Raw genomic sequence first — 27,586 nt, 5'->3', positions numbered from 1 at the left:
CAGAAACACACGATGAGGAGGATCATTCATAAATCTGTCATCCTCCAATGAGAAGCTGTAGATCTGCATGCAGTTTTACCTTATTATTGTGAAATTGTTCCATAAAAATAATTGTTTAATTATAAATATTAAGTTTTATTTTGCAGTACAATAGTATTATTACTGTAGTAATGTTTCTTTACTGATTTAATGATTAAATTCAATTATTTTTATCATTTAATAATAATACAAACAATATATAAATAATAGTAATAATAATTAGTGATGCACCGAAATTATTTTTTTCACCAAAATTAAAGTATTAATTTAGCCAAAAACTGAAAATTAAAATACTTTATTTAATAATCAATTAATAAATAGAATTAAAAAAATTAAAACCGAGTTTTTTTTATTTTTTATATCAACTTTATAATACTTAACAAACTTTCTACTCCAATTTGTTGTTGAAATATAAACATTTAAACAGAGACTTTCTCTCATGAAAGATTTGATCACATTAAATGAAGACGACCGCAGGTTGAGTAGAGAGTATAATATGGAGTTATTGTTAAACGTTTACAGGATTGTTTAATTGTTAAGCGATTACAGGAGACGTGATGCATTTCTGTACGCTCCCAGCATGCACTGTAACTCCCAGCATTCCCCCTGATGTTCACACGTGTGTATCTGCTGAAGAGATGATCGGTTCACATGCGCTGAGCCGGCGATCTCTCACCGCACATTACAGAGCTTCATTATTGTTTCAATTTCATGACAAAACTGACAGAAAATGAAAGCTGAGGCTGTTTCATGTCAGAAGTAGTTATTAGATGGCAGGTGTTACTGAGAGTTTAGTGAAGTTTTGTTCATATATCAAAAATAAATCTGACTAAAAAAATCGATTTGGGGTTTTAAGTATCGATATCAGTACATCAAAATTAACAGATTAAAACCAAGTAATCAGAACTGATGTTACGCGTATGTTGTGTGAACAAGACACACTCATGAAGCACTAATGAAATAAGAAATAACTGATTTCCTAATGAAATGTGTGTGATTCAGCTTGAGGACGTGTCGCGCGCTGTTGTTCTGCCTCCACTGATCGCTGCATATGTTGATATTGCAGGTGTTTACCTGTGTCAGTTTTCTGATCTACTTCAAATCAGCCCCATCGAGCCTGGATCCACGGGGAACATCATCATATTCAAAGTTATAAAGGTACATCACAGCTTGAGCCATCTGTCATTTTCAAGCGAAGCTCGTCGTGTTATCGAGTCTGAGACATGTTCGGTCTTGTGTCCTTCAGGGGAAAGTCAAGAGTGTGCATGATTGTATGTCCAGATGTATAGATCCCACTCCTAAATTCGACAGCCATTTCTCCAAGAACTCGACTCGAGTGACGTCCCTGCAGGCGTACAGGTCTTTCGAGTATACTCAGGTGAACGAGCTGTGTGTGTCTCTGGAGGACGAACACTAAAATACTGCTTTACACTTTACAATAACGTTCATTAGTTAACATGAACTAAGAATGAACAATACAGCATTTATTCATCTTAGATGTACATAACGTACTAATACATTATTAAAATCAAAAGTTGTGTTTAACATTCGTTAGCGCACTGTGAACTGACATGAGCAGCTGTATTTTTACTAGCTAACATTAACAAAGATGAACTAATACAGTAACACATGTATTGCTCATGGTTAATTCATGTTAGTTAATACGTAAACTAATGAACAATATTGTAAAGTGTTACGGCTTGATCAAATGATTACTAACGTGTGTGTGTTGTGTGAGACGTCTGAAGGCTCTTTGTTCACAGCAATACTTCTACGAGTATGTGGACTTCGAGATCTCGTCCAGGCCGAGGCACGTGTGCCCGTACGCTGTGGTCTCGTATCACTTCAAGAGCAGAGAGACTTCGACGGCTGTGCCCAAACCTCTCGCTCCTCTCAGGTACTGCTCCCTGCACTCTTACTGTGAGACTCAGACTGCAGTGTAACAGAGACTGTGTGTGTGAGACTCTCAGACTGCAGTGTAACGGAGACTGTGTGTGTGTGAGACTCTCAGACTGCAGTGTAACGGAGACTGTGTGTGTGTGAGACTCAGACTGCAGTGTAACGGAGACTGTGTGTGTGTGAGACTCTCAGACTGCAGTGTAATGGAGACTGTGTGTGTGAGACTCTGAGACTGCAGTGTAACGGAGACTGTGTGTGTGAGACTCAGACTGCAGTGTAACAGAGACTGTGTGTGTGAGACTCTCAGACTGCAGTGTAACGGAGACTGTGTGTGTGAGACTCTCAGACTGCAGTGTAACGGAGACTGTGTGTAACGGAGACTGTGTGTGAGACTCAGACTGCAGTGTAAAAGAGAGTGTGTGTGTGAGACTCAGACTGCAGTGTAACAGAGAGTGTGTGTGTGAGACTCTCAGACTGCAGTGTAACGGAGACTGTGTGAGACTCTCAGACTGCAGTGTAACAGAGACTGTGTGTGAGACTCTCAGACTGCAGTGTAACAGAGACTGTGTGTGTGAGACTCAGACTGCAGTGTAACGGAGACTGTGTGTGAGACTCTCAGACTGCAGTGTAACGGAGACTGTGTGTGAGACTCTCAGACTTCAGTGTAACGGAGACTGTGTGTGAGACTCTCAGACTGCAGTGTAACAGAGAGTGTGTGTGTGAGACTCAGACTGCAGTGTAACAGACTGTGTGTGAGACTCTCAGACTGCAGTGTAACAGAGAGTGTGTGTGTGAGACTCTCAGACTGCAGTGTAACGGAGACTGTGTGTGAGACTCTCAGACTGCAGTGTAACAGAGACTGTGTGTGAGACTCTCAGACTGCAGTGTAACGGAGACTGTGTGTGAGACTCAGACTGCAGTGTAACGGAGACTGTGTGTGAGACTCTCAGACTGCAGTGTAACGGAGACTGTGTGTGAGACTCTCAGACTGCAGTGTAACGGAGACTGTGTGTGAGACTCTCAGACTGCAGTGTAACGGAGACTGTGTGTGAGACTCAGACTGCAGTGTAACGGAGACTGTGTGTGAGACTCTCAGACTGCAGTGTAACGGAGACTGTGTGTTAGACTCTCAGACTTCAGTGTAACGGAGACTGTGTGTGAGACTCTCAGACTGCAGTGTAACGGAGACTGTGTGTGAGACTCAGACTGCAGTGTAACGGAGACTGTGTGTGAGACTCAGACTGCAGTGTAACGGAGACTGTGTGTGAGACTCTCAGACTTCAGTGTAACGGAGACTGTGTGTGAGACTCTCAGACTGCAGTGTAACGGAGACTGTGTGTGAGACTCTCAGACTGCAGTGTAACGGAGACTGTGTGTGAGACTCTCAGACTGCAGTGTAACGGAGACTGTGTGTGAGACTCTCAGACTGCAGTGTAACGGAGACTGTGTGTGAGACTCTCAGACTGCAGTGTAACGGAGACTGTGTGTGAGACTCTCAGACTGCAGTGTAACGGAGACTGTGTGTGAGACTCTCAGACTGCAGTGTAACGGAGACTGTGTGTGAGACTCAGACTGCAGTGTAACGGAGACTGTGTGTGAGACTCTCAGACTGCAGTGTAACGGAGACTGTGTGTGAGACTCTCAGACTGCAGTGTAACGGAGACTGTGTGTGAGACTCAGACTGCAGTGTAACGGAGACTGTGTGTGAGACTCTCAGACTGCAGTGTAACGGAGACTGTGTGTGAGACTCTCAGACTGCAGTGTAACAGAGAGTGTGTGTGTGAGACTCTCAGACTGCAGTGTAACGGAGACTGTGTGTGAGACTCTCAGACTGCAGTGTAACAGAGAGTGTGTGTGTGAGACTCAGACTGCAGTGTAACAGAGAGTGTGTGTGTGAGACTCTCAGACTGCAGTGTAACAGAGAGTGTGTGTGTGAGACTCTCAGACTGCAGTGTAACGGAGACTGTGTGTGAGACTCTCAGACTGCAGTGTAACGGAGACTGTGTGTGAGACTCAGACTGCAGTGTAACGGAGACTGTGTGTGAGACTCAGACTGCAGTGTAACAGAGAGTGTGTGTGTGTGTGTGAGACTCTCAGACTGCAGTGTAACAGAGAGTGTGTGTGTGAGACTCAGACTGCAGTGTAACGGAGACTGTGTGTGAGACTCAGACTGCAGTGTAACGGAGACTGTGTGTGAGACTCAGACTGCAGTGTAACGGAGACTGTGTGTTAGACTCTCAGACTTCAGTGTAACGGAGACTGTGTGTGAGACTCTCAGACTGTGTGTGTAACGGAGACTGTGTGTGAGACTCAGACTGCAGTGTAACGGAGACTGTGTGTGAGACTCAGACTGCAGTGTAACAGAGAGTGTGTGTGTGTGTGTGTGAGACTCTCAGACTGCAGTGTAACAGAGAGTGTGTGTGTGAGACTCAGACTGCAGTGTAACGGAGACTGTGTGAGACTCTCAGACTGCAGTGTAACGGAGACTGTGTGTGAGACTCAGACTGCAGTGTAACGGAGACTGTGTGTTAGACTCTCAGACTTCAGTGTAACGGAGACTGTGTGTGAGACTCTCAGACTGCAGTGTAACGGAGACTGTGTGTGAGACTCAGACTGCAGTGTAACGGAGACTGTGTGTGAGACTCAGACTGCAGTGTAACGGAGACTGTGTGTGAGACTCTCAGACTGCAGTGTAACAGAGAGTGTGTGTGTGAGACTCAGACTGCAGTGTAACGGAGACTGTGTGTAACAGAGACTGTGTGTGAGACTCTCAGACTGCAGTGTAACAGAGACTGTGTGTGAGACTCTCAGACTGCAGTGTAACGGAGACTGTGTGTGAGACTCAGACTGCAGTGTAACAGAGAGTGTGTGTGTGAGACTCAGACTGCAGTGTAACAGAGACTGTGTGTGAGACTCTCAGACTGCAGTGTAACAGAGACTGTGTGTGAGACTCAGACTGCAGTGTAACAGAGTGTGTGTGTGAGACTCAGACTGCAGTGTAACGGAGACTGTGTGAGACTCTCAGACTGCAGTGTAACGGAGACTGTGTGTGAGACTCAGACTGCAGTGTAACGGAGACCGTGTGTGAGACTCTCAGACTGCAGTGTAACGGAGACTGTGTGTGAGACTCAGACTGCAGTGTAACGGAGAGTGTGTGTGTGAGACTCAGACTGCAGTGTAACGGAGACTGTGTGTGACTCTCAGACTGCAGTGTAACGGAGACTGTGTGTGTGAGACTCAGACTGCAGTGTAACAGAGACTGTGTGTGTGAGACTCAGACTGCAGTGTAACAGAGACTGTGTGTGAGACTCTCAGACTGCAGTGTAACAGAGACTGTGTGTGAGACTCTCAGACTGCAGTGTAACGGAGACTGTGTGTGAGACTCTCAGACTGCAGTGTAACGGAGACTGTGTGTGAGACTCAGACTGCAGTGTAACGGAGACTGTGTGTTAGACTCTCAGACTGCAGTGTAACGGAGACTGTGTGTGAGACTCTCAGACTGCAGTGTAACGGAGACTGTGTGTGAGACTCTCAGACTGCAGTGTAACGGAGACTGTGTGTGAGACTCTCAGACTTCAGTGTAACGGAGACTGTGTGTGAGACTCTCAGACTGCAGTGTAACAGAGAGTGTGTGTGAGACTCTCAGACTGCAGTGTAACGGAGACTGTGTGTGAGACTCTCAGACTGCAGTGTAACGGAGACTGTGTGTGAGACTCAGACTGCAGTGTAACGGAGACTGTGTGTGAGACTCTCAGACTGCAGTGTAACAGAGACTGTGTGTGAGACTCTCAGACTGCAGTGTAACAGAGACTGTGTGTGTGAGACTCAGACTGCAGTGTAACAGAGACTGTGTGTGTGAGACTCAGACTGCAGTGTAACAGAGACTGTGTGTGAGACTCTCAGACTGCAGTGTAACGGAGACTGTGTGTGTGAGACTCAGACTGCAGTGTAACAGAGACTGTGTGTGTGAGACTCAGACTGCAGTGTAACAGAGACTGTGTGTGAGACTCTCAGACTGCAGTGTAACAGAGACTGTGTGTGAGACTCTCAGACTGCAGTGTAACGGAGACTGTGTGTGAGACTCTCAGACTGCAGTGTAACGGAGACTGTGTGTGAGACTCAGACTGCAGTGTAACGGAGACTGTGTGTTAGACTCTCAGACTGCAGTGTAACGGAGACTGTGTGTGAGACTCTCAGACTGCAGTGTAACGGAGACTGTGTGTGAGACTCTCAGACTGCAGTGTAACGGAGACTGTGTGTGAGACTCTCAGACTGCAGTGTAACAGAGACTGTGTGTGAGACTCAGACTGCAGTGTAACGGAGACTGTGTGAGACTCTCAGACTGCAGTGTAACGGAGACTGTGTGTGAGACTCTCAGACTGCAGTGTAACGGAGACTGTGTGTGAGACTCTCAGACTGCAGTGTAACGGAGACTGTGTGTGAGACTCTCAGACTGTGTGTGTAACGGAGACTGTGTGTGAGACTCAGACTGCAGTGTAACGGAGACTGTGTGTGAGACTCTCAGACTGCAGTGTAACGGAGACTGTGTGTGAGACTCTCAGACTGTGTGTGTAACGGAGACTGTGTGTGAGACTCTCAGACTGTGTGTGTAACGGAGACTGTGTGTGAGACTCTCAGACTGCAGTGTAACGGAGACTGTGTGTGAGACTCTCAGACTGCAGTGTAACGGAGACTGTGTGTGAGACTCTCAGACTGCAGTGTAACGGAGACTGTGTGTGAGACTCTCAGACTGCAGTGTAACGGAGACTGTGTGTGAGACTCTCAGACTGCAGTGTAACGGAGACTGTGTGTGAGACTCTCAGACTGTGTGTGTAATGGAGACTGTGTGTGACTCTCAGACTTCAGTGTAACAGACAGTGTGTGTGTGAGACTCTCAGACTTCAGTGTAACAGACAGTGTGTGTGTGAGACTCTCAGACTTCAGTGTAACGGAGACTGTGTGTGAGACTCTCAGACTGTGTGTGTAACGGAGACTGTGTGTGAGACTCTCAGACTGTGTGTGTAACGGAGACTGTGTGTGTTCCTCAGGTCCAACTGCCAGCCGTCAGCGACGAGCAGAGGTGAGATCCAGCAACATCTCCTGTACAACAGTTTATCTATAACAAACACCTGCTTCTCTGAGGAAATGATCATTATAAATCTGTTTTAGGGCATCATCAACATGTTTAAACCAATGAGTAAAAAAACAGCAACCCAAGCACCTTTTGTGACTTTATATAAACACACAAAAAAACTCAAACAACATTTAAAACGGTATTGAAAAGCAAACAGCACAAAAATATATATATATATGGTTCTGTATATGAGTTGAAGTTCCAGTAATTCACGATTCAGTCTTTATGAGGTTCGCTGTTGTAGGAGTTAATGTGATTGTGAAAGTCAGATGCAGTGCTGTCAAATGATGATGTATAGGAGAAAGTGAATAAGTCCCGCCTTCCAAATGAAAGAGCCAATCGGTGATTGGTAAAGTCGTGTCGCTGCAGCTGAAACTACATTAATGAGACAGTTGTTGTCAGATTTCATTGGTGATTTCAAATATGAGGTTTAACCGTAAGCTCAGTGAACAGCTCTGGAGGATCTGGCGTTCCCCCATTCAGAGAGACAGGCGCTGCCCGAGAGGCGGGTCAAAGATGGCCGCCGAGGGGAATGACTAGCCTTAAGGGACCTTAATGAACTGTTGTATGGAAGAAATCTTCAAATTCACCTTTTTCTCACCTCCTTCTCCTCGGTGTGGCGGCAGGCCGGCGCAGCTACACGGTGTGGAGAGGGCACTTCGTGAACGAGGGGAGAGACGTGTACCAGGCCTGCCTTCGCTCGCTCTCTCAGCCCTTCCTGCCGTACAAACTGTGAGTCCCTCGCCTGTGTGTGGTAACAGTGTGTGTGTGCCGTCACTGATCAGCTGTTGTTGTCTCAGGCCGGAGAAGATCGAGATTGGTAAAGTGATGAGTCTGCAGCAGGTGAAGCAGAAGATCCCGTCCGCACTCTTCTCCTGGAGCATCTACACCGGCAGCCATGAAGGTTCAGCCTTGTTCATGATGCTTTAGCTATGTCTTATTTTGTTTAATAAAAATCACAATTATTACCATTATTTTATATTGAATTGGTCAAAAACTATGGGAATGTGCCCTATGTGAACTCTGTTAAGGTCACTGAAGGAGGTCGGTGTTCGTTATTGTATGTAGAGTACACCATTTCCTAAATCGTTCAGCCCTGGAAGGATTACGGACGCACCGATATGAACGTTTTGGCCGATACTGATAATTCTTTATATTTTGAAGCCGATAACCGATATATTGGCGGATAAATCTAAATCCAAATTTGTATGTAATTTTTGAGAGCCTGATTATAAAAATTAAAATCCATGTCTCAAGCTTCAACATAAATCAAACTTATACAGTACAGTAGCCTATAGTGAACCAGTGTAAGATTCCTTAACTTTTAAATTAAATTAAATTTTAAATTAATTTTACTCTCCAATGACAAACTTTCTTTATTAGAGAGAGAGAGAGAGAGAGAGACTTGCAAAAAAATTAAAGAATGCCTAAATAATCCAAACAAGTCACTGGACAACATTGCTTGCGTATAAAGAAGGTCTCATGGATTAATAAAAGGGAATAGTCTCCGCACGGACAATAATGTAAGGTCAATTTTAAACCATATTGTTGATGAAATAATATGAGAAAAATGAAAGTGCTAGTTATAATTAATAATGCATCAATGTTTTTGCAACAACAACAACAACAAAAAAATGTAAAATTAATATTACCATTTGAAACGACAGCATTGCCGTTTGAGCTGTGTGTGTGACGCTGAAGAGCTGAATGAACACTAGGACACTATATAAAGAAAAACTTTATTATGAAACGCATCGTAATGAGATTAATCATATATTTATATACAACATAAACTTAATATTACAACTTATATGATGCGATGCACGAGTGAACTTGAGCTAAGTTGCGTGGGAGTCAGAATGTGTAACTCCTGTTGTGGATGCGCTCTTACCGTAACAACACGCAGAAACGCAGAAACTAAACCAAAGAATTCACAGCGTTTTATTACTATAGTGTTCTCTTTATAATGTTTTCTGACCGTCTCAATCATAGTTATTAATGATGTGCACTGCTGTTTGAGCTGAAGCTAAAGATGATCACCACATTACTACTGCGTAAAGTCTTAACCAAACGCATCCTATATGAGATCATATACACAAAATAAACATCAAATTACAAATACACAAACTTGTCTGTGCTAGTCATGAAGGTGTAACTCCGTTGTCGATGCGCTTATATATTATTATTATTATTATTATTATTATTATTATTATTATTATATTGGCCTTAATATGTCAGCCTAATTGTCTCATTGGGCCAATAACGATAACTTTAAAAATGAGCATATATCGTCCGATACAGATATGGTATTCTTTCCAAATATAACTATTCAAGTCATCTGGTATTTTCTCATGTCGCTATGTATTTAGACACTGCGATGCAATATAGTGCGGCCCTAATGTCGACAATTTAAAAAATGCCAGTTAGCCAAAATGCTGCAGATATGCGTCACAATATGCAGTTGAGTTTTCAGCACGTGTGATAATTTAGTGATGTGTAGGTTTATTTGTTTGGTTTTGCACATGTATTGTAAGGATGTTAAAGGGGTCATATAATGGTACATGCACTTTTACAAGTTGATTGTACTGAAATGTGTGTTAGCAGTGCCTGTACACAACCATCATAAAATGATAAAAATCCATCCAGTGTTTTTTTTTAATCTCTTTATATGTTTGACCCTCTCTGAAATCAAGCCGTTCGATTTTGTGACGTCACAAGATCGACGCCCCTCCCACTATTGTGATTGACAGCAGCGTTTCAACACAGACCCGCCCTCGCTCGCGAGCTGTCTGTCATCATAGTGCATTGATATGCTGGAGAAGAATGGCGTCGTCTAAGCGATTGTGGCGTTCTGTTCTTGGGTGTAATAAGGAACACAGCATCATTTTGATGTTTTGATGGAATATTCCCAAAGCATTGACCAGGGATTCCCTCGGGATTCCCCACGATCAGCATCCATGCTGTCATGTTTGCGCGAATCATTTCACCAGACTGCTTTACAAACGAGGGTCAGTATAAAACTGGTTTTGCTAAGAAGCTGCTCCTGAAAAAAGGATCGGTACCAAATATTTGTGTTCGTGCTGCACCTCCAGAAGAACTGAAGTCAGTGTAACGTTTTATTAACATTTATATTAATCTTTATATTAATCTCGCTTGCTGCACGCTTCACGATGAATGCGGCTGTTTACACTCAGGGTACATTACGGCATGTTTTCTATGTACGACGTTCTCAATATAATTCATAATCCCACGTTTATAATGAACAACGCGTTATGGTTATTGTGTTACGGTGTACGCACAGAGCAGAGGGGCGGGGTCAGCAAAGCTCATTATCATTTAAAGACACATGCACTTAAACGGCGTGCTGAAAACAGAGCTGTTTTTGACCAGGTAAAATGAGTGTTTTCTTGCAATACTAATGAGAATTTTTAATTAAAGTATATTACAAACTTTTAATTTAGACCCTAAAGAATCATATTAGCTTGTACAAAAATGGCATTATATGACCCCTTTAAAGTTGCATTGAGTAGAGGAAGGATAATATACTGTGAATAATGTGTGTGGTTTGTTTTGGCAGTGTCTAAGAGTGGCATGTTCTGCAGTCTGTTCGACGTGGTGGAGAAGGACAAGTCCCCGAAGAGTCTGAGCGCTCTGCTGCAGAAGCTGGAGGAGCAGGGTCTGGTGAGTGGCCTCGTGCTGATGATGCTCACGAGCCTGATGTCGTTCACAAGCTGACTGCTCTCTGTCTCTGCAGGTGCTGGTGAACATGGTGAAGGACCGAGGCTTCCTCTTCCTGCTCTCGGCCAGTCAGATGGCCAACTCGAGCGGTATGATCTAATGATGGCGAGACGGCAGTGTAAAACTAGTCGATCTCTGAAATATTTCTAATGTCTTTGATTTCACAGAGCGACGAGGCGGCTGGAAAATGTCATGTATACAAGCACTTTTTATTTACCGGGAGAAGCGCGAGCTGTTGAAGAGCAGTGAGTATCTGGAGACACCGTTGAACCTTCTTAAAGCCAGAAACATGTTTAATGCAAACACAGACGCGAATGCTTGGCCAGAATATTGCAAGCTCATTCGTTTAACATATTTCATTAACTCAGGAAGTGATCGTATTAACTTCAAATGTCTGTACTGTTAAACTGATGTTATCAATCATGTATATTATCATAAACATACACTGTTTATCACTGTTTATCTTGTTTTAGCTAACGTGGTCAGTGAGCTTCTCTTCAAACTACTTTCATAATGATACAGACATTTCAGTAGCCGGTACCAATATCCATGTTTGACTGTGAATGTTTCCATCCAGTTGTGAATTTAACTTGTGCACAGAATTGAAATATGGCATAACACATTTGATGTGTTCAAGAGAACAAAATCATCACTTCCTGGGAACTGTTGACTCACTTCCTGAGTGTGTCTCAGAGCGTCAGACGAAACTCACTAACCGCTGTCATGATCTCTAGCGTTGGGATGCTGGTGTGTGTGAACACACTCGTGTGAGACGCTTCTGGAGGGAATTAAACCGAATCATTCTGATCACACACTTCGGCTCCGGCGTTTCAGAAACACCAAACCAACATCTGAGATGCTGCGATGTGATTGGTCTGCTGGTTAGTCCAGTTATCCAATCACAGCCTCTGCTGACCTCATCGTAGTTTATGAGCATGTCGTCTTATCGGATAAAAAGTGTTTCCAGCTCGATTGTTTGCACTTTTTTTATGCATATTTTTAGAATCTATAGCTGATAATTTTAGACATTTCAAGAAAACATGACAGTGTTTATTCTGTTCCGTCTGGCATTTCTGATGGAGGATAAACGAGCCAGTGTCCTCCCCGATATCAGCAACCTCCTTTTTATTTATTTTTACAGAATCTCCCAGTAAGTGACAGTTTTGTTCTCTTGAACACATGGGACAGAAACGCTGCTTCATTAGCAAATGTTTTATGCCATGTTCCAACCCTGCATAAGTTAAATTCACAACTTTAAATGGAAACATGGCATTCAGACTGTCTGCGTTCTCATATGTGCAGTAGAGTATGTTTCGGGCTCAGGTCGCGCTAATCTTCTTTCTGATGTTAATAGTTTGTGTTTGTGTTTGTGAAGCGTCGGCTCCCTGCAGGCCCGTGTCCTCCGAGCGCTGGGGTCCCGTCATGCCCCAGCACGAGTCGTTCGTGTCCGCCCTTCACTCGGCCCTGAGCAAGGCTCGCGCCGACCCCCCCGCCGACCCCAGCGCCTACGTGCAGCAGACGGTGTGCGAATACCTCACCAACCTGCGCCTGGGCAAACCCGTGCAGCGCGTCAGGACCGACTACGACCCCAAGCTGGACGTGCGGGAGAAGCTGTTCCCCGCTCCCCGGCAGAAGACCAGCTGGGAGCCCTTCCTGCGGCCCTACCTCTACAGCCCGGGCCTGTTCACGCTGGCCCACGGCAGCCTGAAGACGGCGGTGGAGGAGCTGGGGCGCGCTCAGGAGAACCCCGAGAGAGTGAAGGAGCTGCTGGAGCTCATCCAGCTCAACAAGAAGAGCTCGCAGGGGAGCGCAGGAGCGCCCGAGGCCGCGGAGAAGAGGAAGGGGGAGCCCCACGCTCCCGAAGGACCCGCAAAACGCCAGAGGAACAAACCCAGCGGAGAACTCAGGGAAGGTGAGGAGATTCTGGGTAATCTGGGGGAGTAGATGAAGGATGAAGATGCAGAGTTTACATTCATCGGTGCAAAGGTTCATTTCTGAATCGTGTCTGCACTGTGTAGTTCAAGTTCACATTTATTTGTATAGCACATTTAAAAGCGACCAAAGTGCTTCGCAATGTCAGGATACACACACACAAATAGACAGAACAGAGAAAGTCACAGTATCAGAACTCATCTCGAGAGGTTAGGGAGCACAGCTGGGTCTGAAGCATCGGCGTGAAGATCTGTCCGAGCTGTAGACTCTTCCAGAGATCAGGAGCGGCCACTGAGAGGCTTCGACAGCAGTGGATTCGCTTTAGACAGTACGTTTGACTTGTGTACCTGTCGGGGTCAGACATCTCCATAAAGGAGAAATATTTGCCCTTGGAATTGATTCCAATGGACTTTTTGTACCTTCTTAGGGGCAATTTTATAATTACCTTATCAGATGTGTCTGTTGTTAGGGCTGCCCTATCCAAAGATTCTCCTGGTAAACATTCGCATAAGCCATTAGTCGACTAGTCGCATGTTTATGATATTAATTTAATTACTTTAATATATTGGGTGGGGGGGGGGGGGAGTTGGTTACAGGACTGAATATTATAATATTATATGTAACAATAACATACTAACATCGTTCTGCAATACAGTAGATACTAAACCATAATAATAAGCCTTTAAAACATACATTTTCAAGTTTATTCATCCAAAACACAGCACTTTTAATTAATTTATATATTTCACTTTAATTTTTATATATATATATATATATATATATATATATATATATATATATATATATATATATATATATATATATATATATATATATATATATATAAAACACCCGCCAAATGCAGGTAAAACTCAACTGTGGCGGGTAAAGCTGAAGTTCGTGTACTGTCATATTTAGTGCAATTAATTACAGTTAATATCAAACCCTGTATATATACACACACACACACACACACACACATATATATATATATAGTTTTATTGTGCAGTGTCATTCCTTGTCTTGAATTTAGAGCCTGTTATTTGCGAGGCTGGTCACAGGTGTCAGTCATTAATGCTTTCCCTCCCTCCCCCCCTCTCTCTCTCTCTCTCTCTCTCTCTCTCTCTCTCTCTCTCTCTCTCTCTCTCTCTCTCTCTCTCTCTCTCTCTCTCTCTCTCTCTCTCTCCCTCTCTCTCTCTCCCTCTCTCTCTCTCTCTCTCTCCCTCTCTCTCTCCCTCTCTCTCTCTCCCTCTCTCTCTCTCTCTCTCTCCCTCTCTCTCTCTCTCTCTCTCTCTCTCTCTCTCTCTCTCTCTCTCTCTCTCTCTCCCCCTCTCTCTCTCCCTCTCCCCCCCGTCAGCGGACGAGAGGCAGTCGACTCCTCATCTCTCTGATGTCCTGAGCACTTGTGGTCTTCAGGACACGGACCTGAGGAAGGACAAGTCTCAGAGTGCGCTGAAGGTCATGCAGATGCTGGACAGCTTCGGGAAGAGCAGTCTCGACACAGACCTGCGTAAAGACAAGACCCACGGGGCGCTCGAGGTCATCAAGCTGATTGACAACCTGACCCGAGTGTCCTCCGAGTCCCCTGCGGACTCCGAGATGAAGGACGGCGAGGACATCACTGACGCCGCTCTGTTCGACAGCATGCTGAGACTCGGCCTCCCCACGGACCGGGACATCGACCTGAGGAAGAGGTTCATCGACGAGGAGGAACCCGAGAGGACCGACGGTCTCGAGGTAGATCACGGTGCTCAACAACTCAGCGTTTACACCTCCACTGTTCACGTGTGTACTTTGATCTTAACTCTGTTTATGTATTATTCTCAGGTTAGGTTAAGAAAGTCAAGCCTATATTATAAGCCATTGTTCTGGTGAATGTGGAGCAATAAGTTATCGTTTTTTACACCAGCAAACATTTAATAAATACAAAGATGAAACACAGGAGCAGAGGTCTGAATACTTCTGCACCTGGTGTATGTTCTCTACTTAAATAACAGATGCTAGTTTCACATCTAGCCGAAGTATTGTTTCTTTTTATGATAGTCTGCATTTCTCCAGTGATGTGGTTTAAAAGCCGGTCTGGATGCTGATGCTGAGTTTGTGTTTCAGGAGGAGACGGCCGGAAGCCTGAGCAGTTTAGAGGCGTTCAGCCCGTGTTCAGACTCAGGCGGACAGCAGCGCGGCGTTAACCTGCTCGGGGAGAAGACCATCCCATGGGTGCTGATCCCCATCACAGGTACAGGCACTGAGGACGAGGCGGCACACCTGTCTCAGAATGACCTCGCAAGTTCATATCAGCAAAAACATTTGTTTTTATAGTCGGTATTATTATGTTGTTATGCATTTTAAGTCAACAAGGGAATGCGTTAGTCTCGCGTAACCAACCTTCAGGCTGACGGCAGAAGCTCTGGCCAAGATTCAGCCAAGACCTTTGACTGACAGGCAACGCATTCATTTTGTTTTGCGTCATGTTTAGGGGTGTGAAAATGTATTGTCGATGCCGAAACACAGCCCCTTCAGTGTCAGAAGAGCTGCTGTGTGACTGGAGTTAACAGGGGAAACTGTGGAAACGCCAGTAAAACAAACGTTTATCAATTTAGGGTTGGACTTGATATAAATTTACCAAAGATCCAGTGATCAATGGATATTGATATGCAGCCAGGAAATAAATAAAGCAAATTTGCCTGTGAATGCTTGACATAAATACAATATAGGTAGGTCTAAATCTGGGTGATCACTCATATCAGTGTTATATACACTCACCTAAAGGATTATTAGGAACACCATACTAATACTGTGTTTGACCCCCTTTCGCCTTCAGAACTGCCTTAATTCTACGTGGCATTGATTCAACAAGGTGCTGAAAGCATTCTTTAGAAATGTTGGCCCATATTGATAGGATAGCGTCTTGCAGTTGATGGAGATTTGTGGGATGCACATCCAGGGCACGAAGCTCCCGTTACACCACATCCCAAAGATGCTCTATTGGCTTGAGATCTGGTGAATGTGGGGGCCATTTTAGTACAGTGAACTCATTGTCATGTTCAAGAAACCAATTTGAAATGATTCGAGCTTTGTGACATGGTGCATTATCCTGCTGGAAGTAGCCATCAGAGGATGGGTACATGGTGGTCATAAAGGGATGGACATGGTCAGAAACAATGCTCAGGTAGGCCGTGGCATTTAAACGATGCCCAATTGGCACTAAGGGGCCTAAAGTGTGCCAAGAAAACATCCCCACACCATTACACCACCACCACCAGCCTGCACAGTGGTAACAAGGCATGATGGATCCATGTTCTCATTCTGTTTACGCCAAATTCTGACTCTACCATCTGAATGTCACAACAGAAATCGAGACTCATCAGACCAGGCAACATTTTTCCAGTCTTCAACTGTCCAATTTTGGTGAGCTCGTGCAAATTGTAGCCTCTTTTTCCTATTTGTAGTGGAGATGAGTGGTACCCGGTGGGGTCTTCTGCTGTTGTAGCCCATCCGCCTCAAGGGTGTGCATGTTGTGGCTTCACAAATGCTTTGCTGCATACCTCGGTTGTAACGAGTGGTTATTTCAGTCAAAGTTGCTCTTCTATCAGCTTGAATCAGTCGGCCCATTCTCCTCTGACCTCTAGCATCAACAAGGCATTTTCGCCCACAGGACTGCCGCATACTGGATGTTTTTCCCTTTTCACACCATTCTTTGTAAACCCTAGAAATGGTTGTGCGTGAAAATCCCAGTAACTGAGCAGATTGTGAAATACTCAGACCGGCCCGTCTGGCACCAACAACCATGCCACGCTCAAAATTGCTTAAATCACCTTTCTTTCCCATTCTGACATTCAGTTTGGAGTTCAGGAGATTGTCTTGACCAGGACCACACCCCTAAATGCATTGAAGCAACTGCCATGTGATTGGTTGATTAGATAATTGCATTAATGAGAAATTGAACAGGTGTTCCTAATAATCCTTTAGGTGAGTGTATATATCATCATATCGTCCAGCACTAAAACTTGTATAGTTTTTGTCAGTGTTTATTTAAAAACATCCAATTAGGCAGAATATTTATACATATTTATTGACAACTCATCAATTAAATATATACAGTATGTACAATAATAGGGTATGATTTTACCCCAAATTCAGCATATTGACACAAACTGATAACTGCAAATCCACGTTTCTCTGTCTGGATCCAGTTGTTTCTGTGAATTGCAGGATCCATTTGCTTCTCTGTTCTGTAGCTTTTGGCAGTCTGTAAAAATATATCTCAGATTTCTTGTCAAATTCAGTTGTACAGTCGATCTCAAAGCTCTTTCCAGTTTTAGAAATGTCGCTGTGTTTCTGCCACTCGGTGTGCGTGACCGAAGTCACTCGACTTCGCCGATGGTTTCGTCACACACTCTACAAGTCCTGACCTAATGAAATATGAAAGACCGTAAAGGCCCTGATATACGGGGAAGTTCTGTGTCACTCTTTCCGGAAAGATTGCTTTTTTCAAGCGGTTTCAAACTCCCAAAACAATCTCCAAACAAACTTCATTTTGGCATGATTTTGTTCGAAGTGACGTCACTCCAGTTTGTTCTTCGATTTAGTATATCAGGGCCGTAAGAGAAACTACATTTTCTACGATTTTTCGAGATCAGCACATTTCCACTTGAAAGACTACAGCTTTTACAGCTAGAGATTTGGAGGGAGTCTTAATTTGTTTGAATGACCTCTGGCCTTAAGAAACGATCTGTATTGTAAAAAGCGCTATATAAATAAAGGTGACTTGACTTAAAAACATCTTCTTTGCTGAGGATTACATTTTATAGTTTATCAATTCATGTATGTTGTTTACAGTTTTCAGAATGTTGATTTTCTAAATTGCTGCTTAGGTCTGAAAACGGAGAGATATTCCCAGAGACAGATGGACTATCCTGAAGACCCCCGCTTCCTCCAGAGCCCGGTTGTGTCCACACACACCACGCCGGACAAGAAGGACCTGTCCCCCGCCTACCAGCCTGACAGCAGCAACACCGCGGAGGACCCGGAGGATCAGACCGGAGCAGCGGACGAGGACGAGCCCGTCCCTCCGGCGGAGGCCCCTGAGAGCCACGCTCCTGCAGACGGAGCCCCTGCACTGGGTCCGAGCGGTGGTGTCGACCTCATAGTGGACGAGCAGATCTCCGGCTTCTCCAGTGAGGTCGAGCAGCTCTTGAGGAACAGACACATTTATTACGTGTCTTGTTTAAGCACTCAGGAGGAGCGAGGAGCGCCCAAGACTCTACCACTTTCTGATTACGTCTCAAACTTCAACACACCCTTCCCTGTCACCAACTACATCAGCTCTTTCCGGGACAGCCTGAAGATGTTCATAGACTCCCGGAGTGCCAGTGGACAGTGTTCAGCTCAAGAAGACGTGTCTTCGTCCACTTCTGCAACTGAAGTTACTTCAAATGTCCCTGATACGTCCTCCAGCATTAATCCTTGTGCTTCCTCGCCTTCGACCACTAAACCAGACACTTTTGAGTCGTCTCTGAGGCCGTGTTCCCCTTCTAGTGCCCTGCCGGACTCAGTGACACCACACCACTCAAGTGTGCCTGACCCTGATGTGCACGAACCTCCCCGAACGCTGTGGCCGTCAGAGCAGGACTCGGAGAGCCAGCAGACCCGGGAAGCCAGCAGCACTAGCACTCTTCCTCAGGGCTCACCGGAGATGAACGGTGGTTCGCTGGCTGAGACTACGGAGACTGTGGAGGGTCAGATGGCATACACACACCCTGAAGACGTCCGGATGGCCCACACATACACACACGCTGAAGACGTCCCGATGGCCCACACATACACACACGCTGAAGACATCCCGATGGCCCACACATACACACATGCTGAAGACGTCCCGATGGCCCACACATACACACACGCTGAAGACGTCCCGATGGCCCACACACACACACCCGCTAAAGAGGTCCCGATGGAGCACGCGCTCAGCTCCATCATCCATCAGCTGCAGCCAGAGGTCATCAGTAACCTGGTGGAGATCCTCAAAGGAGTTCAGAAGAACTCGGTTCACTTCTACATCCATTCCACCAATGAGGAGGAGGAGAGCGACGTCTGCTGGGAAATAAAGGTACGTGTGTGTCCAGTGTGTGAGATAATCCCACACCATTGCTCTTCAGAGTGTGGTACAGATGGGCACTTCAGTATAGAGTGATTTCTGCTGTTCTTTACACCTGTGTTTAGTGCTTGTGTTCAGTGCCCTGCACCTGTGTTTAGTGCCCTCCACCTGTGTTTAGTGCCCTCCACCTGTGTTTAGTGCCTCCACCTGTGTTTAGTGCCTGTGTTTAGTGCCCTCCACCTGTGTTTAGTGCCTGTGTTTAGTGCCCTCCACCTGTGTTTAGTGCCTGTGTTTAGTGCCCTCCACCTGTGTTTAGTGCCCTCCACCTGTGTTTAGTGCCTCCACCTGTGTTTAGTGCCTGTGTTTAGTGCCCTCCACCTGTGTTTAGTGCCTCCACCTGTGTTTAGTGCCTGTGTTTAGTGCCCTCCACCTGTGTTTAGTGCCTGTGTTTAGTGCCCTCCACCTGTGTTTAGTGCCTGTGTTTAGTGCCTGTGTTTAGTGCCCTCCACCTGTGTTTAGTGCCCTCCACCTGTGTTTAGTGCCTCCACCTGTGTTTAGTGCCTGTGTTTAGTGCCCTCCACCTGTGTTTAGTGCCTGTGTTTAGTGCCCTCCACCTGTGTTTAGTGCCCTCCACCTGTGTTTAGTGCCTCCACCTGTGTTTAGTGCCTGTTTAGTGCCCTCCACCTGTGTTTAGTGCCCTCCACCTGTGTTTAGTGCCCTCCACCTGTGTTTAGTGCCCTCCACCTGTGTTTAGTGCCTGTGTTTAGTGCCTCCACCTGTGTTTAGTGCCCTCCACCTGTGTTTAGTGCCTGTGTTTAGTGCCCTCCACCTGTGTTTAGTGCCTGTGTTTAGTGCCCTCCACCTGTGTTTAGTGCCCTCCACCTGTGTTTAGTGCCCTCCACCTGTGTTTAGTGCCCTCCACCTGTGTTTAGTGCCTGTGTTTAGTGCCTCCACCTGTGTTTAGTGCCCTCCACCTGTGTTTAGTGCCTGTGTTTAGTGCCCTCCACCTGTGTTTAGTGCCTGTGTTTAGTGCCCTCCACCTGTGTTTAGTGCCCTCCACCTGTGTTTAGTGCCCTCCACCTGTGTTTAGTGCCCTCCACCTGTGTTTAGTGCCCTCCACCTGTGTTTAGTGCCTGTGTTTAGTGCCTGTGTTGACTTTAATCACTAAATCTGATCGGATTTCAATCGGATATGCACTAAAATCGGATTTGGACTGACAGTCTGAACGTAGCCTTTTCACTTGAAAAAAGGTGGAATTGTAGCTTCAGTGTTGGTGAAACTGTCTGTCAAGTGTTAAATGAATCGAGATGGATGTATACTAACCTTGTACTGACAATTGTAACAGGAATATTTGAAAAAGTTGGGGGATTTGGAGTGTAACCCTCAGGGTTTCCTTGTAAAAAGCAACAGTCAAGATAAACTACTGGTCATCATCCCGAATATGGACATCGCCACTCAGGTTCACAAGGTACGTCACAGCTCAGCACTCAAAACGGATTCGTTGAATTTGGGAACCATAAACTGAAACCACAGATGTTGTGTTTTATACCCATAGATCCCTTCTTTAGTTTCGCTGAAGAAGCATCCGTCTGTGAGCTTTGCTGGCGTAGACAACCTGAGTGACATCCAGAACCACACCTACAATGAGCTCTTTCAGTCCGGGGGTTTCATCGTGTCCGATGAGCACGTGTTGAATCCAGCCGTCATCACAGCAGGTAACGCTCTTTCAGTGTGTTCCCAGGTTCCCACCGAGGTCTGAAGTACCGTGAAGATTAGGCTCATTATTGAGTTTAGGTTTGTTGAACTTGAACAAGCGTTTCAGCAAAGCTGTTTGTCTGTTTTCAGAGAAGCTTCGGGATATCCTTGAGCACATCGAGCAGCTGAACTCTCCTCAGAGCCCCTGGAGGTGGAGGATACACTTCAAATCACACAAGAAGCTCAGAGAGCACAGCAGGTTCGACACCAGACCCGTTCACACAGTGCTGACACGCTGCAGGATCTCACCGTGACCATGTGCTGCTTCTCTGTCTCCAGGCTCAAAGCGGACGCCTTGAACCTGTACGAGATCCTCACTGCTTATGAGAAGAGGCATATCGTGGAGATCCTGTCGTACCACGAGTGTGACACTCCGTCACGAAGAGCTCCGGACCTCGATTGTCTAGTGGATCTGCAAGCGAGATTCATCAAGCAACGACACCTGATATTTCTCACAGGTGCTCTTAGACCTTTTTGAGTGTACTGTGTGATGTATGAGTCCGTCCTTCCAATGAGACAGTAAACTGGGTTTGACTCTCTGTGGTCATTAAAGGATTAGTTCACTTCAGAATTAAAATTTCCTGATCATTTACTCTCCTCCACGTCATCCAAGATGTTCATGTCTTTCTTTCTTCAGTTGAAATGAAATGAAGGTTGTCGTAGGTTTTTCCCTAAACCTAACTATCTGGGGCGTCTCCAAATCGTCACCCAATACCTTTATACTCTAGCTCTTGCGTCTTCAGTCGACAACTGGCCGAGTCTTACTCTAACTAACTTGCTTTCCTAAACTAGCTTCCTAAACTAGCTTCCTGCACAGGAATAATCAACAAACAGACCTGCAAATGTCCTTTAAATGCTTTAATCACAGCCAGGAGATCTTCCCGAGCAGTTCTCAGGGAATCTCTCCCAAGAAGCAAGGCCGAAGGATCTCAGACAAATTCCATTGAGAATCCCACCAGAAAACACAGATACAACAGTTTTTAAAGAACCGAGAAAACAAATAAGACTAACATGTCACCTTCAGTATGATTGGTTCAATTGGTTCAAAAGCCCCAAGCTTTTCCCTCTGTCACTGGCACAAGCAAACTCTGTTTTTGTGATTACTTATCACAAGGTTTGGGAACTAGTAATCTGTCTAGTTTCACTTCCCCTTTCTGTTATTTACACACACACACACACACACACACACAAAGTCACAAGTTTTCCCCAAAGAGTTTGGAAACATTTAAAAGCATATGAATGTCGTTCCTGCAAGAAAAACAATTGTTAGTTGATTAATTAAAAAATCCATCACAAGGTTTTTGAGGAAAACACTCCAGGATTTTCTCCATATAGTGTCTTCAATGGGGTCCAACGGGTCGAAGGTCCAAATGTGAGTTTCAGTGCAGCTTCAAAGTCTCGACACGATCCAGCCGAGGAATAAGAGTCTCATCTAGACAAACCAGCGGACATTTAATAACAAAACATTTATATACTTTTAACCACAAATGCTGGTCTTGCACTCGCTGTGATGCGACACACATTACGTAATCAGGTTGAAAGGTCAAGCGGGTTCCGGTTCAGACATGTATCCAACTTCAAAATCGTCTGACATCGTTGTTTTATTTATTATTTATTTGAAGACTAAAGTCTTTGCACGTTTGTTTTGTAAACACTAGGTCTGTTCTTCCGCCTACGTCACACTTGACCTTTCAACCTGATTACGTAATGTGTGTCGCATCACAGCGAGTGCAAGACCAGCATTTGTGGTTAAAAGTATATAAATGTTTATTTTAGTTATAAATGTCGGCTGGTTTGTCTAGATGAGACTCTTATTCCTCGGCTGGATCGTGTCGAGACTTTGAAGCTGCACTGAAACTCACATCTGGACCTTCGACCCGTTGGACCCCATTGAAGACACTATATGGAGAAAATCCTGGAATGTTTTCCTCAAAAAACGTAATTTCTTTTCCAGTGAAGAAAGACATGAACATCTTGGATGACGTGGGGGAGAGTAAATTACCAGGAAATGTAAACTCTGAAGTGAACTAATGCTTTAAAAATCCCATGGCACTTCTCGTAGAAGAGTAGGGGTGTAACTCCGGTGTCCTGGACAAATTCCCTCCATCGGCTTTATCAGTCATGGCCTCCTAATAATCCCCATCCAATGATGACACCACCTGGTTATTTTCTACACACAACACTCACATAATGTTCTGTGATGTAACGTTGGGCTTTAGTGGGGTTTTAGGATAGTTCAGATTGTATTTGAGGGAGCCTCAGGATAAGGAATCTTTTAAGCCGATGTTTTTCCATCACTCTGAATGGAAATAAATGCATTGATCTTGTTCATTTGTACAACTATGGTGTTCTGACAGTATTGTTTTACATAATTAGTGTTCTAGGAACCAGAGTCTGCAGATAAATGCTTTATTAAAATGTTTTTTATGTAGTGTGTTTATCAGTTGTTATCCAAACATCAAGCATGATTTATGGCTCTGTTTATGACGAAAGTAATGTTTGTTTAAATCCTGTCCAACAGGCTTCCAGTTTGAGATGTTCCCGCACTACTCGAGCAGCGGCATCGTTATTGCCAATGTTGAAGACGTAAAGTTTGTAATAAGCAGTTTAGCCAGTGGAGAGAGCGTGGCCAGCGCCCCGTCTGCTGAGACTTACCCCACTCCTGATCCATCATCGTCATGTAAGTGATTCTGTGGTAAACCCATCTGACAACATCAAACTACACGTCTCTAAATGAGTTTCCCAGTCGGTCTGCGGCCACCGTGATCCAGAGCGACCTTTATTATTCATCATAGAGGCGAGGCCAGCTAAAACACAATGACTCCAAGTCAAGGAAATGAACTGATGAACAGTCAAAATAGAAAATGGCAGGACAGAATGGTGTTTTCTGAAAGTTAAAAGAGGTACTGAACAAAAACAGCTCTCCATCACAGTGGCATTATGCCGTGATAATAGAAGACGAGGCAGAGGAAAAGACATGGATGATCTTGTTTTCCTTTGGGATCAACAGGTCTTTTGTATAAACTCACCACTGAATAAAACCATGAACCACACTAGCCAATGAATGTCACATTTTTAGTACCTTGAAACTGTATCATATATTTTTTTTATCATTTATATTTTTTGTCCCAATTAGAACAGGATTAAAATGTTTTCATACGAGATCAGCCAACAACAGAAATGTTGAGATGTTGTGAATTTCTTCCTAATATATTCATTTTGGTATTTAAAGTGGCTATATGTAGAATTCATCAACCTGTGTTATTAGCGCCACCGCTGGCCGTTAAGTGAACTGCGCTCACACTCGCGTAACGCACAAGAGACCGCCGCGAGTATAATCGAGGCCTTGAATCATGTTCAAAGTTATTTATCGTTCTTCACTTAAGAAGCCGCTCTCCTGCCACACGTCATGTTCTCACGCGGTAAAAACTACAGCGTGGAGCAGAGAGGACACTGTTTCGTATCAAAAGTAACCTCTAAGTCTCTCTCGCCTTTCGGTGTGTTGTCAAAGTCTCAACTTTCAAGTTTGGTCATTTTTTTAAAGAAATTTAAACATTAAATATCGTTTTGTGTCTGACAGATCGCTGTAGAGCCTCTTAAAGCCGCTCATGAACCGATCATCTCTTCCTTCTGTATTTATAGCATCAAATGATGAATTGTTTAAACCGTGGAAAGACGTCAGTACACACCGTTTTTCCACTAACGTTAATCTACTAACTCTCCTGACTGCTTTGTCGGACAAAATGGCGGATGGCGGATTATGATTGGTCAAATTGCCTGTCAATCAAAACCCTGCGAAGGGTTAGTTAAAATTACATGGTTACACTATAGATCTGGCTATGTGAAACTAGTTTAATGAATCCTTTTCTGTAATGTCGATGTGTCATGCAGAGCGAGTGAACGGCACAGAGCGGACTGAAAGAGAAGCTCTCGGAGCGCACGCTTATTTTCCATTTTTATGTGAAAGACTTGACGGGGAAAACCCAGGTTTCGTTACGAGCTGTTCACACATTGGCAACAAAAAAGCAATTAATACATAAACATTCTTGAATATAGCCTCTTTAGATATGAAGTATTCACAGACTTCTGGAGGAGGACAAACACGGCATCCTAAATCAATCTGTGGCGATAAACTGATGTTGAAGTTTTCTTTAGTAGACCTTTTGCTTTGTTCTGAAATAGAGACTTAAACTGTTATCATGTGGCGTTTTTTTCTTTGGTTTGGTTCACTTTCACAGGGCAGCAATGAGGAGACTCGCATTAACACAGTTCACCTGTCAGTGTCCAGCCGTTCTGCTCGGACTGATAAACTGCACACCGCCATCTCGAACTGATTATTGTGATGTGATTAACGAACCAAACTAAGGGAGAAAATGCGCCAGGTTTCAAAACACTCTACACAAGCCAGGTGTTTTTAACTTGTTTCGTTTGTCAGAAGCCAGTTTTGACTCTGTTTGGCTCTTGAGTGTGTGCTTGTAACCCTTTGCAGGTGTGAAGAACGTTGTCTGAAGATTTTGATTAGTCAGATGTAAAAGTTTCTAGTGTGTTTAGTGTGTAAATACAGAAAAGTGTATTTGTATTTGTAACCAAAACTTTGTAACCGTTACAACCAAAAACCCAAAACAGAAATAACCCCTAAACTATAGTGAACTGGCATTAATAATATCTTTTGTATCTGGTTAGCAAAAAACTCAAATGTGTATATACAATTCTTCCAATAAATGTATTTTGATAAAACTTTATCTCCATTTTTCTTTAAACTTGCTCTATGTATTTTATGGTAGATTAGCAGAACTAAAGCAGACGACGATGTTAGCGCTTAGCACGATAACTCCTCTCTATAACGGACATGTTTTAAACCAATTAAAATTAATTTTGTGGTTCGTAAAGTTGTTTTCGCAGTAAAAATATTGGCCAATAATTTTGAATCAATGTTATTTATTTTGTCCACCAACATGCTGGCAGCCATTTTGTTTTTGTTTTTTTGTCATGTGTCCAAGTCGTTTTAACAAACTTGATCGTTGCCATTTTAGAGTCCCTCGAGTCTTTCAAGTGACGTCATATACGTGACCTCATGCCGTCCTGTGTGTAGAGCCTGTTGAAAGGAGTCTTAATATAAAGTATATGGGGTTTTCTTGGCATTTTCAGTCACTTGATTTTATGAAATTTATGGAGATGCAAGTCACATCATTGGTCAGTGTTTTGTCCAGGGCTGTCCTGACTTCTGCCAGGAGAAACTCAGGGATTGAAGCGGTTTCCTCTCATTAACACACAAATAGACACTGAGGAGCCGACAGGAAAGATAGGGATGTCTATACTCGCACAGACCCATGTATTGAGTTTGGAGAATGATTAATAAATCATTAAAACTGTCAGTCAAGCCCCGGTACCCAAAGTTGTCATTGTGTACCAGAATCCTCATTTAATGCTGTAATCTGTTCATCACACGCTTATCAGGAGTAAATGTCTGTAATCTGTTTTTAGGGGGTCATAATTTTGTAGAAGCGAATTGAAATATTTGATTAAAATGATGGTTCAAAACCAATTGACTGCCATTGAAATGTGTCTCCTGATGTGAAGTTCTGACTGTTGATGGCCTGTAACCTCTCTCTTGTCCCTGTAGTGAGAGATGATAGCATGTCCATGGACTCGGACCAGGACTCTTCAGATAACAGTGTAGCGGTCACTGCTATGTTGAGCCATGTTGTTACAGAGCAACAGCCGTCCCTCGCGGCGGATCCTCCCGTCTCTGACCCCGCTCTTCAACACCGAGACCCCAGCGAGACGCCCAAAGAGCTAGACTTCAAAGCTCTCAGCGAAGCAATCTCTCAGTTCAAGGCTTCCAAGATGCTCGCCAAGTCCGACGCAGGCGAAGCTCTAGAAACTTCTTTCCGAGTCGATCCTCACCAAAGCTTCCTCGGCCTCGGCGATCTGTCAGATTCCTATCCTCAGTTCTCCTCGGAAACCCACAGTTCAACGGCTCACCCGGAGACCTCCAACCAAACCGAACCCGCCGTCCCGACTCCTGGAAGCGTGGCATCTGGTGTTGAAGCTAGTGGTGATGTGGACCATCGAGGAGGATCGGCGTGCGTCTTCAGACCAGCCACACCGACGGCTGCACCAATCCCTGAGAGCGCCAGCAGTGTGATGAACAGTCCAGAGCCCTGGGAGCAAACCAGCCCGATCTCGGTCGTAGACACGCGCTCAGGCCCGGCGTCCAACGGGAGCAGTGCTTCGAGGACGGGTTCCTCAGAGCCGCTGGTCAAGAGCCTGTGCGGTTTCCTTCCCACACCTACATATGGCATGGACAGTTTTTACCCAGGACTGCAGGGCTCTGGCTTCATGTCAGCCACACACCGACCCATGGGTCTGACCGGCCCGAGGTTCGTGTCTCACAGTGGTGCTGTCGGACTCGGACACCCGCTTCTGAACGGCCTGGGGGTGCTGGGACCTCCAGGCTCGAGAGGGCTCTTGCCTAATAACGTGCAGATGGCGTGGAACAGCTCGACGGCATCATCGGGCCTGTGGGCGGCTCGCTTCGGCACCGGCGTCCAGCAGATCCAGAGCTCTCCGTTCCTCCAGAACTGGCAGAGAGACGCGTATCGCCCCAACAGGGGAGGCTTCGGGGGCTGGTGAACTGTGTGTGTGTGTGTGTGTAGATAGTTTTCAACACGTTTACAACTGAACATCTCAGTTTGTCTTTTGTATAATACGAGAGAAATGAAACCAGGTTTTTCACTGAAAGTGAATTAATAAGTGATTCATTTCATATTTTTCAGAACACACATTTGTATTTTGCTTTTGCATGTTGGTCGGGCTGAACATGTTGCTTTTTTTCCCCTTTTGTGAAAAAGCTCAAGGCCTTGGTTTTAGTATTATTTTTATAAAGCCGATTAACATTAAACAACTTTACAACCCATGTCTGTAAATGAATGTGTCCACATTACTGAGATATGTGGTCAGCTGCGACACTGATTTCCTTTAACCAGGTT

General features: G+C 44.7%; 1 protein-coding gene across 2 annotated transcripts in view; it reads left to right on the top strand.

Moving 5' to 3' along the window:
- Positions 1–27,513, top strand: part of tasora (transcription activation suppressor a) — a 39,075-nt gene extending 11,562 nt beyond the window's left edge. The window contains exons 5-23 of one of the 2 annotated variants that reach the window (XM_084116609.1): positions 1,106–1,197; positions 1,286–1,417; positions 1,803–1,936; positions 6,987–7,018; positions 7,699–7,804; positions 7,873–7,976; positions 10,650–10,753; positions 10,827–10,899; positions 10,978–11,055; positions 12,186–12,722; positions 14,100–14,479; positions 14,852–14,978; positions 17,617–18,851; positions 20,185–20,307; positions 20,395–20,554; positions 20,685–20,793; positions 20,874–21,052; positions 23,116–23,274; positions 26,218–27,513. In XM_084116609.1, coding sequence (XP_083972735.1) covers positions 1,106–1,197; positions 1,286–1,417; positions 1,803–1,936; positions 6,987–7,018; positions 7,699–7,804; positions 7,873–7,976; positions 10,650–10,753; positions 10,827–10,899; positions 10,978–11,055; positions 12,186–12,722; positions 14,100–14,479; positions 14,852–14,978; positions 17,617–18,851; positions 20,185–20,307; positions 20,395–20,554; positions 20,685–20,793; positions 20,874–21,052; positions 23,116–23,274; positions 26,218–27,230 — 4,877 coding nt within the window. In that variant the 3' untranslated portion in view covers positions 27,231–27,513. Of the gene's footprint in view, positions 1–1,105; positions 1,198–1,285; positions 1,418–1,802; positions 1,937–6,986; positions 7,019–7,698; positions 7,805–7,872; positions 7,977–10,649; positions 10,754–10,826; positions 10,900–10,977; positions 11,056–12,185; positions 12,723–14,099; positions 14,528–14,851; positions 14,979–17,616; positions 18,852–20,184; positions 20,308–20,394; positions 20,555–20,684; positions 20,794–20,873; positions 21,053–23,115; positions 23,275–26,217 lie in introns of both variants that reach the window. The other variant, XM_084116610.1, reaches the window with a different exon arrangement.
- The last annotated feature ends 73 nt before the right edge of the window (positions 27,514–27,586 follow it).

Source organism: Abramis brama (assembly GCF_963993115.1).
Source record: "Abramis brama genome assembly, chromosome: 6".
Classification (NCBI taxonomy): Eukaryota; Metazoa; Chordata; class Actinopteri; order Cypriniformes; family Leuciscidae; genus Abramis; species Abramis brama.
Note: the sequence above shows the minus strand (reverse complement) of the source record. Positions and strands in the feature narration are given on the sequence as shown.